Here is an 11,896-nt window from a genome sequence, read left to right as displayed (position 1 = left end):
TATAGAAATGTATTAGCCAGTCTACACAGAGATCAGTCTACCAGCCTCACCGTGGGTTTGCCTGGTCACCTGTCGGCTGCAGCCCCAAACGCAGATACCTGGCCCAACACTGCTGCCAGCCCTAAACCAGCCCCAGCTCCATAGGTGACAATTCAGAGGGCCTATCAGGACGGCAGTTCCCGTTAAATCTGCCTCACCCCTGAAGCATATGTTTGTTCATTCGCTGCGTACTGTCAAAATGCCAATATAGTTCATGCACGAATGCTGGGAAGTAACAGAGCTCCCCATACGGTAGAGCCCTGGACGCCTGTATGCAAGTTAAGAGGAAAAGTGTAGTTCGCATGCTTTTAATATTTATGAAGGGATCACTTCACTAAATAAAATATTGTATTCTATCCTCAGCGAATGATGAGATGTCACGACGTATGTAGCGCTATTCGCATTGTCACAGTAGTGGGCAAGATCTCACCTGGGCACTTTCTACTGCCCGATTATACTCCATTAAGATAAAATAAGCAGCTGACTATTCATCTAGGCTATCTGTACATCTTATTTTGTTTCAGAGGAGCTCGAGCTTTCAAACAAGTAGTCTCTAAGTTTTGTGCGTGTGCGCTAAATGCTAAATGCGGCTAGGTGTGGATGCGCGGGGTGCATAGAGAGTACAGGTAGGCGCAGCTTAGCTGTCCTTTTCCCTTCATGCAGGAGCCCTGGGGAACGCAGCTAGGAGATGTGATGGTCGATTGAAGGTTTCTATGGGGAGACACCGAAGCCTAGAATTAACACAATCTTGGTTGAAAAAATGGACTATTTTCAGAAAGAAACCTTGTCTTCCCCTTCCCGCATCCCTCGAAATTTTAGCCACTGGAGGAGAGGGACACCAAGGGAGGGCGTCGCTGCACTCCCAACCACTTTGAGCATTAGCACTTCGTTGCTCGTGGCAGCTAGCATGCACTCACACACCACTGTGTCTTTTCGTATCGAGCTAGCAGTACTCTGCAACAGATACGGTCTAAGAATAGACGAAGCAGCTATTCCATCCTCATCTATTACCAGTTCATATTTTAAAATAGCTAGTGTAGTTAAAGCATTTAAGAAAAGCTTAGCCCGCTAAATAGTTTGTCTCGACACTCAGGTGTGCAACACCAGGGGGTGTTTCGAGATGGCAGAGAAAAAAACATAGCAGGCTAAGCTACATCTCAGAACCTCTTTACTACACCAGATATATCTTATCCAAAAATAGTACATATTTATCCGTGTATCTTACTTATTGCAGGTTACATCGTCTCACTACAGTGTGTATAGGGGACACATGCTATGTGCTACTAGCTCTAGTTGCTCGGAGTGCCTAGAGGGTGCAGAAACGCACAACTATGCTGTTATTCGCATCTCATGTCGTAGCCCTCAGGGCGAGGGCAGTGAAAGGAAGGGGAAATTTCAAAGGACACTTAATAACTAATAAATAAGTTTGTGCTGACTCCAATGAAGAGTCTCTCCCAACAACTAAATCAACTGGAGTGCTATAGTCGCAGCTTTACCTGCAGGCTATTGGATCAGCCGTTCTATGATGTCTTTCTCTCTGTTTGTTCCTGCGTAAACAGGCTCCATGTGAATGTTTGGGGTAGTAGGTTTAAAATCAAACCTGAATTCTAGTATTGAGTTCAAACTTGCTGTGGATACTGTGGATGAATACACTGAATTGTATCTATCGTAGCCGCTAATGCCGGGGTACTGTTTCGATGTATACCACAGCCCTATGATTTGCGCATTTCTGCGGAATATGGCCAAGACCGTCCTTGAAGATAAGCAACGGGGTGTTGCAGGCAAAGCCTCTCCCAATATTTGAGAGCTGTTGCTTCATTACAGTTGCAACTTTTACTGCATGCTGTGAAGTCAACTGTGTCCGGGCCGTATTCTCCTCGTTCTACCAGTGCAGAGTGCAGCGAACTTCCGCACAGTGTAAAACTCATGGAATGAGCAAAGTACAAGCAAAACTATAACGTGTTTTTGCCTTAGCAAAACTTATTTGCGTGTGCGAAGTCACGGCGGGTGTATCCAAGGAACAGACTAAGGAAGTTCCTACGCACATCAAACAAGATATAGGATTCTTGGTAAGAAGCAGTGCCTGAGAGCAGAGATGCATAGGAAATTTTCAGAAAAGAGTTCTGAAGGGCTCTGTGAGTTTGCAGAATACTAGACTTAGTACCGAGCTTAATTGCCCAGGGAAGTCGCTTTTGTCTTGATAATTGAACAAGCTACGCATGGGCACTTTCTACTACACTAAATGTTTTTAATCAGAAAATATTTTTAAAACGACTTTTTTGCGGTAGCTTGTCGCATGTGCTCTGTGTTAAAGCAGCCTTAGCTCAATATGCCGGTGCGCAATTGGCTATGAGCAACTAGGTGCGAATATTTGGATCGCCTGTAGGGCGCAGCGACGTTACCTGTAGCTGCTGTTGTTCGAATCCGCATAAGCCCTGGGGTTTATCAAAAGGCTCTCCGAGACTTGACTGCATACCAAACAGCTGCCACAGCTGTCGGCCAGCTACCTTTTGTGCTATCCTATTACCTCCATTCGCAGACCTTGGCCGCCAGCGGCAACCTATTCTTAGAATGGCGCTCACTGATTGATTCTGGTGTTGGACCGAGTGTCTTCAACACACCGGGACGGCAAGGGCATCAGAAAGGGGTTAATTGTGCACGTGTGGAGATACCAGACTCGATGATAACTCTGCTAAAGCTTCCTGAAACGCCGTTCAAATACTATTTACATAGAACTATCTGTTCTCTTGAAGCGCTGATTGGTTTCTAGTAGTAGTCGAGGGCCCTGATAGACTATGGGCGAGCAGGGACCCTAGTTCTTTAGGTGGTAGTGCTTAAAATGCACCTTTAGATGCGAAGAATGCAGCTGAAGGGGCGAGTGTACTGTTAGTTCACTACAGAACTGCAGCATCGCACTAAGCGCTACCTCCACGCGAAAGGCTCCCTCTAAGATTTCCCTAGGAAGGCACTTTATCTATGTTAACACAAACCTAGTAGAAAGCTGGGTTAAGTTCTTCCAGTGGAGCTCCTCCATTTCCCTGGTCTGGCCCCTCAGGGTCATAACACATGGGGGGAGAAACAGCTCAGTCGCTCGTTGCTTCACCCTTTGAGGCTGCCAAGCATTCACAGTTAGTTGCACATGGCACCTACTGCACACGCACACAACCTTGATTTTTATCGCATTGAGCAAACGCTGCTCTACAGCATATGAGTTTCGCCACGAGCCAGTCCAAATAGTGAGTTCTTCCTGGTTCTTAGTTAATTATAACTGGTGTGATAGAAAGTGCGTACGTATATGTGAGCCCGCTGCAGTAGTTTTCCACACTGCAGCAGCGGCGTCTGTTGGGATCCGACTGGGCCTAGTAGGGCCTCTTCAACATCCCAACGCCCATACCCTTGGCTAATAATACCTATTCTGAGCAACACCCACACCCGGCTCTCTCTTAATATCTTTTGGTCATGGAAGGCTTTTGCAGCTTTTAAAAGCAGGGAAAAGAAGACTAGGTCACGCCGAACTGCACAGCTTCCAGGAATGATCGGAGTGTATATTCCATTGCATACATCCTGAGGAGAAAAGGGTGAAATTCCTAGTGTAGCAGGAAAAAAGCCTTATTTTTCTATGCATTATCGCCATTATCCTGCTGAACAAGAAGCCAAAATAATCCAGAATCGAAAAAGCACCCTAAAATCCTTCCCACACCGGGACTCGAACCCGGGTCGCTCGGGTGAAAGCCGAGTATCCTAACCACCTAGACTATATGGGACTGCCAGCGACAGAGAGCCTAAGTATCTCATTCGCTATGAGCGCTCGAACTATCGTCCTGTGCACGTAATTTAGCATTTGAGCTCTTGTTCAACCTTATTGACATCTAGGAGGGATCAATGGATAGTGGTGTGTGACACACGTTGTTCCAGCTCTAGAGAAGGGTACTATCAGCCCCGGTAGCCCTGCATGCGAAGAGAATTACACTGCATATATAACGTTTGACTGCAACGTCGACATTCCCGTTTCACGAACTCCATATTGCTGCTGAGACCTGCACATCTCGAGGAGTTACTAGCTGGTGCTCAGTGCTGGTGTGCGCGTTTCTTGAGGCTTGAATAGCGCCAGCGAAGCGGAGGCGTCACGCATTTGAACATCGCACTCTGGTACTAAGTTTTGCCTTTATCCAAGAGCGCATTGGTTTCGTATGTGCTTTAGCAGCTGCTTAGGCCGCTTCATCCTTGGGCGGCACCTGTCTCCTGCTTACTGCTTTCGTTTGATGCTCACAATTCGGGCCTGCCGCCGCAACTCTTCACTCCTTGGCAGCGATAGTGGCGCTTGAGGATGACTCCGTCGGCAACAGCGCTTTCTTACACCGGATGGGGGGACGTAATTCGTGATATTCCCCCTGTTGCATGGGGAGCTGTTGGAGTTGCGCTTGCTTTGGGGCTCTCAGCCATTGGAGCTGCATGGTGAGTAGCCTGGATATCCACAGACTAGCGCTATATTTAGTTCCTTTTGGCGACTTCAACAGTGCATTTTAAAGTAAGGATAGGAGGGGGTCGGTTGGTCTCTGACCGCCCAACGTGGTGAGACCGTGCAACGCGGGCGCCTGGGGTTTGTGACTTCAGGGGAATCTTCATAACAGGAAGCAGCCTTTTAGGTGCTGCAGTAAAGTCTCCACGGATACGCTCCAAGAATCTGGTGTCCGTTATCTTCTGTGAGGCAACTGCAATATACGGCGTTATCATTGCGATTCTGATTGCTAGTAGGTCGATGGTTATCGCCGCCTGCCGGTGTATTTGTACCCTCTGACCACAATCCTGCCGTATTATCATTATCGCAACATGGATTTACTGTGTAAAACCTCATGTGGAGATTGTAACTGCGCCGATTTTCCTCAGGTAAGCTTGATGGCGTTCCTCCAGACTTTATCCAAAGCATGATAGAAACTACCAAAGTTGAAGTAAGCGCTTCGTGCTGCTGGCGCGGCTGATTCAGAAATGCGCTACGTATTTTTCTACCAAGTTAATTCAAGCGTATATAAGTGCTTCCCTACGTTTCGTTTCCTGAAGAGCGAAAACTCATTGTCTCCCAGGTATGTTGCTGCGTGCACCAGGAGCTAGAGTGTCTTATGTGTGCGCTCAGAAGTGGCAAGCGGATGCCATTGTGGCTGGATGGGGTCTCCTAGCGACTGGTCTTACTGTAGGCCTATCAAACGTTTTTTCTGGGTGAGACACACGGTTGCTGTTTATCTGCATTTATTGTTGGCTTTGACCAGTAGACTACAGCAGTAGCAAGCCACTCATGAAGTTTCTTCTTGCTTCTCTTGTCTGCTGGGTTAAAGCTCATTACCTGTGGGGACGCAAAAGATGGTATGGTATAGAATCTGGTCGATGTTTTATTTGCGGTTCGAAGATTCCCGCACTATATTTTGTATTGCAGGATTTCCGTCGGGGTGGCGGGTAGCGGAGCCGCTTTAGGCGATGCTCAGAGACCAGAAATTTTCGTCAAGATGCTCATTGTGGAGATTTTCGCATCGGCTCTTGGTACGCGCGGTTGTCTTGATACTCATTTGCTCATAACGAGTGTAGGGCTCTTTGAATGCATTCTTCAACCTGATCCCAGACAGCTTTCCCACCTTGAGGCCCGATACAGAATATTTCTGAAATTGAATGAGAGAAGGAATGTCGAGTTTGACTGTCGTGTATATTTACAGCAAGATGCATGTAGGCTATGTAACTGGCCTTGTGAGTGCCTTTAGCTTCTCTCGGGTGTTGTGGGATGGGATGCGCGCCCCTTTTCAGGTCTGTTCGGAGTTATTATTGGACTTCTCCAGCTGAACCACGTAAACTTCACTCGTCCGTCTCGCGTATAGTCAATATTGCAGCTATCCAGCGGGAGAAAATCCTAGGTTCTTTGTTCATTGCAATTTTCCAACCAAAACACAAACAAAAACTGCGAAATTAGAAAGCATTTGTCCATGGCAGAGGCATCCACTGCCAATACATGGGTTGCATGTACGCTATGGCTCTCTCGTTGGGTTGTACTGCTGACACTTGAAAGAATTATAGCGAGCGTAAAGTCGAGTGCAGATGGGAGTGCACACGAGCTAGGCATTTGTCTCTTGTTAGGCGCGCGGCGCCACTCGCACGAGTTATCACATTTTGCCAAAGTCGAGCCTTTGTGGTCTTTGACGCGTCCACGCAGTGGTTGTGTAGTGTCTGATGCGCTTGCGTCTTAATAGCACCAAGGTGCCATCTGGTAGATAATAGTGATGCAACGCTGGACATGCAGGTCTGCACTCGGTGTACACCCAACAGTTTAGCGCAGTAGCCTTACAAAGCAGAGAGCGGAGTCACGACGCACAACACATTTACATAACTTGGTTTGACAAAAAAGGCTGAATTGTGGGCTCCAAAGCCGAAGATTTACTCCCCTGCCTGCGCCCTCTGCAAGATGACGGTTTTTGGCCCTGCCATCAAGGCTTTGGCAGGAAGAAGGCCTGGCAAATGGTTTTGCAGTTCAGATTGATGTTCAAAAGTTAAGCCCACAAATTCTACACTTCATTTTTTCAGACAAGTATCATGCATTCGAATGGGGGCACAAACTGCAAGCTTTAGCCCTAACTGGATGTGAACCAGCCCGTATCACGAAATCACCTAAACACTGCATTCTGCCTGTTGGAGTGCGCTGTGTTGCAATGGCCGTCAGTATGTTTTAGCGTGGTTACATGTATTTGCAGATTATTTAGTGCACCATGGTTAAAACCCCACCAAGAGCTATCGATTCGATCCCACAAGAGGAAATACTTCTTTGATGTTGTTTCTATGCGGCGTCATATCGCTCTAAATGTTAAGGTAGTATCGGGTGTTGGGAGCAGTCAGTGGTGAAAGGCCACGCTACACAGGCATATGAGGATTTCATTTTTCCTGCAGAATACAAGATGCACTGTGCAGGGCGATAGTGCGACCCTGTTTCCTCAGTGAGCCTTCTCAGCAGAGGAGCCAGATCGGGCTCTTTCGCAGATGCAGCAAAAGGCTTCAACGCAGGCAAAACAGTTTTCCCCACACAAAGCTTCCGCCTATTTCTGTACAGTAGCTTGAAACTGCCAAACTTTTCGCATTGCGGCACCCCGAAAAGCCAGCACTGACTTAATTGGGCGGTTCAGGCAAGCAGACGAGCCTTTCTGTGCCCTCTACTGGGCTTCGTCTGCTTCCCCGCTGCGCTGGCGGGCGTCTTCTTTCGGAGGTCTCGTTAACACAGCTCCTGGTTGCGCGCTCTCGATGGATCCCTCCGCAGAGTGCTGGCGTCGCTCTCCGCTGGACGACTGTTCTTCCTCCCGTTGCATCCATGTAAGATCCCCCTCTGAGTACAGCACTTCGTCTTCCTTGTCTGCTCCACAGCACTCCATTGTCTGACAGAGAAAGCCTCCCTCGTGAGCCTTTGCTTTTTTGTATTCGCGTATATATTCCTCAGGAACGCGCACTGTCCCATCCGGGGACACGACCTCCACCTCTGTTTCCTGCATCTCGGCCGGAGCCTTCCGCACCATGACAGCCGGCATTTCCGTGACTTTCTGGACGGGATATGGCACGATGAGAGGAGCAGGGCACTCAAGAGATACATCGAACTTTGGCACAAACCTCTCAACGTGCACAACCTTCTCTACGGGCTTCCAGACATACTTGACCGTGTCGACATACTTAGGGACTTCTATTATCTTCGGCACCTTCTTTTCGATTGTATCAACCACAACTTCCTTTTCAACCACCCTGTCCACAAACTTTACCTGAGGAACCTCCACTTCAATGGTTTCTTGCTCCCCCACGTATTTTACTACAGGGCGGGGCACTTCCCTGATCTCCCATTTGGGAACAAACTTGTGCGTGTACCCTGTTACAATGGGAACCAGAACTTCCCTCTCAACATATTTATATTTAGGAATGTCAATATTGACTGGCTGAGCATCAATGCGCATCTTCGGAACCTCATGTTCTACTCCCTGGTTGTACACCCTGGGCTTCACGGCATCCACAACGTCTACTTGAGGCACTTCAATTATTTTATCACGGCGGTGGATCTCTTGAATAACTGGAACTGGCACAATAGGTTGTTCGCATGTCAATTTGAGGCGTCCATCCCGACTCCAAGTCCACAAGCCATGGCTTGGCTGGTGCATCAGCGGAGGTTCTGCATAGCAGCAAGGCCCACAACTCGCATTCGGTGTTGCGGCTCCGTCACTTCCATGAAAACTTCCAGGTATGAAAGGCCCCCCCATCATGGACGCCTGGCTCATCATGTTGTGGAATCCACCGCCGACTTGGGGCAGCGAGTGGATTGGCTGGTGGCTTGCGGTGCTGACACCAACGCCCCTTGGCGTGGCGCTGCCACTCTGTACGCTATCCATTGCTACTAAAGAAGTGTGTAAAGCAGCTAAGGTGTAAATGCGCTTCAATAATGCAGCAAAAAGCTAGATCGCCGGGGCTCCGTAGCCCGCGTAAGGCTACGGCCGACGGCTCGCTGTCGTCACCGTTGCCGCCTGGCCTTCGCAGCGAGGAAGACGACGCAGTCAAAAGATTCTTTCCAGAAGAGCTGATAGAAGAGATGCAAAAATAGCCTAATGGGGCTGCCTAATGCGTGAACTAGTGCAAGAGAAGAGAGGATGAGTGCCAGCGAGTTGGAACCAACGGGGCCGGCTGTGTGGACTCGAGCAACCGCATCGACTCTGCGAGCGCCGAGAGCGTGGCAAGCAGCTAGGGCTTCTGTTAGTTACTGGAGTCTGCCTTTATAATTCGCGTGTATGAGTTCAAAGCGTTTTTTCACGCTTGATGTGGACGAGTTCCTGGGTTGAACTCGGGTCAAGATGCATCCGTTCTATAATTGGAACCCGTGTGGGATGCTGAGGTTTGTGCTGGCACAAGTAGGTCTGTATTGAAAGGCAGAGCGCTCCAAAAAGAGTAAGACGCCCCTTCGAGGCATAATTTCTTGATGAGATACATGATTCTTCCTTCTTAGTCACTAATCATGTCTCTTCCGCGAAAATATATGACGATTTTGGGAGAGAACTTCCACTGCCTGCCGCTAGTCCCAATGGTATTCGCAAAAAGTGTTGTTACCCCTCGCTTTGATGTTGTAGGTTGTTTGCCTGCCTTTTAGGCCTTCATTTAGCTTGGTTCTTCCCCCCATGTCTGCTTTGCCATTTTTTCGGCATACATCATGCCCAGTTGAACTCGACCAAGGCCGGGCGGATGGTCAGTGGATTCGGCGTTCCATGCTTCACTTCGACAGTTTATAATGAAGACCTTAAAATTGTATTATTTGGCTGTTCTGGCACCCTTTTTGTTGCAAAACAGGATACATCAATGATGGATGACTGCATGCCTAGGGCCTTACCATGTTGTTATTGGGCGCGGCGATGTGCATGTGCTCAGTGTGCCTGAAAACAACAGGTACGCGCTAACTGCACAGTGCATCTCTTTTATCTCTAAAACAGGGAAAGGGTGAGGGAGAGGACGAGGGCAGCGCGTTTGGAAACACTTTTTAACTTTCTTACGTGTTTTGATGTGTGACGCAAAAATGTCGCTTTGTAAAGACCGTAAAAGAAGTGTCACGGTGGTTCTAAAGCTATGTGCCTATCCTGATACGCTTATATGCTTCAAAGGGCCACGTTGTCTCCCCTTATCACCGCTCTTGCCAAGCAGTTCCAATAATGTTATCTCCCAGCTTGGAGGAAGTAAAACTCCGTAGCATTCAGCGCGTGACCGAATTTGGGGGGGCCCAACAGGATTATGCCTTCTTGAGCGAAAAGATACCGCTTGCTGACTCAGGTACAGCAGTAGCGCAATTGCCGGTACCCCTGAATTGGCCTTCTCTGAAGACCGCGTAAGAGGACTCCTCACTATCCTGAGTTCGTGATACATCAATCATCCTACTACGTGCAAGTGGTGGCCTACATGAATTTATCAGCTTGACTAAGTTCAAGCTAGTCTTTTCGGGGCATTCCAACATACCTGTTTCTTGATAGCATGCTTCAGCTTTGCTATTGCTTGGCACTCACTCCCCTCTTAACCCTCCACCAACGAAGTCTACGTTGCATCTCAATCAATAAAACCTCCTATAAGCGTGACTGGCTAACACAAGAGTGAGCCGCCGACTGAATACTAATTGGAAGCGTTTGAATAACTATGTGCACTTCTCGTAATCCTGAGAGGACAGCCTGCGGGTCGGACTAATTGGTAGTTGAAGTCTTGCTTGTAGAAACCCCAGAGGGTCTTGGACCAGGCAAGATTATTGGCTAAGCTGTGGTTCATACGCGAGTCCATTAGTTGGACGGACGGTGCTGCGTTGCTAAACTGCACTGAGTTCCGGGTGGCCTGTTGCCTCCGGCAAGAAACAATTTTCGAGTCAGGAAGGGCGAAATGTATAAGGTTAAATATTTGTGACAGTAACACCTTATTGGGATGCATTAGCGTACAGCACGGTGTCTCACCGGGGATCGACGCAAATCGCGCGTAGGAGAATGGGAACTCATCGATTTAACAGAAGTGATTTTGGTAGAATTCCATAACCTTAATTACAATAACTAATTGCCAAAGTGTCAACACGGGCCGCGGCACTGGAAGTCTCTTCGAAGATCTAAATAAATGTCAATTTCACGAGGGCCTCAAGTACAGGTTGCCCAGGGTATTATAAAATTATGAAAGATTCGCCTGCCCCATAATCTTCTGCCTGATCTGACACCTAGCTTGGGAGCATTTTTGCCTTATAGAAGCACCGGAGGCAACACAGCTGCATTAGCGTCTTTACAGATATCGTAGGATAGAACACAGTGACATCATGATCCTGTAGTTTATATGGGAGCATAAGCTATACTGAAGAAGCCTAGATGCGCTCCTTTAGTTGTACATCAGCAGGCTTGCGTGATGGAGTGCAGGCTGTTGGGCAACACTTTTGAATATCCTCCTCCCTTCGTTGTACTCCAGCAGCCTCTCTCAATGCTACAAACACTATGTGCCGACTTTCGTCTTCAGTCCAGCCATGTAACATTCAAATTATGGCTGGAAGCCTATATCTGACTCCCCCTGTGACTAATGGAGCTGCGCTGCATGCTCCACGCAATTTTCGTTCACGCATTCCCTTGACATTGCACATGCGTTTCCACATATTCGGCTGTTAGTGCCCTCAGTTTTGCATGACCCGCTGGAGTTTGGTTTGTCCCACCTTTCAACTATATTCACTAACAGTAGCCACGCCAGCTCCGTCAAGCAAGACTTCCACTCCTGTCGTGTGGGGAGAAATAGCTGCGTTAATCATAATCAATTGCACTGAAGGCAGACACTCTTCCTGACCCCCTGCAGTGCTCGGATTATTTAGTGCATCCTTTTTCCTAAAAGTGCGCCATTTAGCAATAATTTTACTTTGGAGGCCAGTTAAGCCATTGTGTCATGCAGCACCCCGATTTTGCTCAGCACGTGCACTGGTAGTTAAAAACTGTTGGAACTTCCAGATGCTTTTTGGCGTGAAACTCAGACGTCGAAAATGGCTACCGTGAAGGCAAAAACTAAAGATTTCATAAAGAGAGTTAGTTATACACTGTAGAAGCTTGAGGACAATTGGTTATCCCGCCCCTAGTTGTGCTTGCTCAGCTGGCGACATGTTTCAGCCTGCATAGACTGTGATTTTGATCCTTGGGTGGCTCTTCGAACATCCTCCTATGATATTATCTCTTTTTGGATTTCGAGTCTGCTTGAGGAGGGACTACTCCTGCAGCGGATTCTGATTCCATGTCGCTGTTTTCATCCTCTAACCAAGAGAAGTCTAAGTTACTAACTGGGCTCGTTGCCGTCACAATTTGATGTAGCAACCTGATCA

General features: G+C 48.0%; 2 protein-coding genes and 1 non-coding gene across 3 annotated transcripts; 1 reads left to right on the top strand and 2 right to left on the bottom strand.

Moving 5' to 3' along the window:
- Positions 1–3,730: 3,730 nt before the first annotated feature.
- On the bottom strand, positions 3,731–3,803 carry Trnae-uuc. The gene has a single exon. It is a non-coding gene; the product is annotated as a tRNA-Glu (tRNA).
- Positions 3,804–4,366: 563 nt separating this feature from the next.
- Positions 4,367–6,556, top strand: LOC34618433 (V-type proton ATPase subunit c''2). The gene is made up of 8 exons (XM_022731762.2): positions 4,367–4,494; positions 4,654–4,790; positions 4,927–4,988; positions 5,171–5,253; positions 5,468–5,571; positions 5,830–5,894; positions 6,015–6,239; positions 6,425–6,556. Exons 1-8 carry the CDS (start codon positions 4,367–4,369, stop codon positions 6,554–6,556), a joined length of 936 nt encoding a protein of 311 aa, XP_022592609.2.
- A 664-nt stretch (positions 6,557–7,220) lies between these two features.
- Positions 7,221–8,432, bottom strand: LOC34618432. The gene has a single exon (XM_022731761.2). It carries the CDS (start codon positions 8,430–8,432, stop codon positions 7,221–7,223), a length of 1,212 nt encoding a protein of 403 aa, XP_022592608.2.
- Positions 8,433–11,896: the final 3,464 nt, after the last annotated feature.

The sequence above is a fragment of the Cyclospora cayetanensis genome, unplaced genomic scaffold (assembly GCF_002999335.1).
Source record: "Cyclospora cayetanensis isolate NF1_C8 unplaced genomic scaffold, CcayRef3 CcayRef3_contig_95, whole genome shotgun sequence".
NCBI lineage: Eukaryota > Apicomplexa > Conoidasida > Eucoccidiorida > Eimeriidae > Cyclospora > Cyclospora cayetanensis.
Note: the sequence above shows the minus strand (reverse complement) of the source record. Positions and strands in the feature narration are given on the sequence as shown.

Coding starts and splice junctions, on each gene's coding strand:
- LOC34618433 (XM_022731762.2), top strand. CDS start 4,367: ATGACTCCGTCGGCAACAGCGCTTTCTTACACCGGATGGGGGGACGTA. Junction 5,254..5,467: donor CTATCAAACGTTTTTTCTGG/GTGAGACACACG, acceptor TTTGTATTGCAG/GATTTCCGTCGGGGTGGCGG. Junction 5,895..6,014: donor ACTTCACTCGTCCGTCTCGC/GTATAGTCAATA, acceptor TCCATGGCAGAG/GCATCCACTGCCAATACATG.
- LOC34618432 (XM_022731761.2), bottom strand. CDS start 8,432: ATGGATAGCGTACAGAGTGGCAGCGCCACGCCAAGGGGCGTTGGTGTC.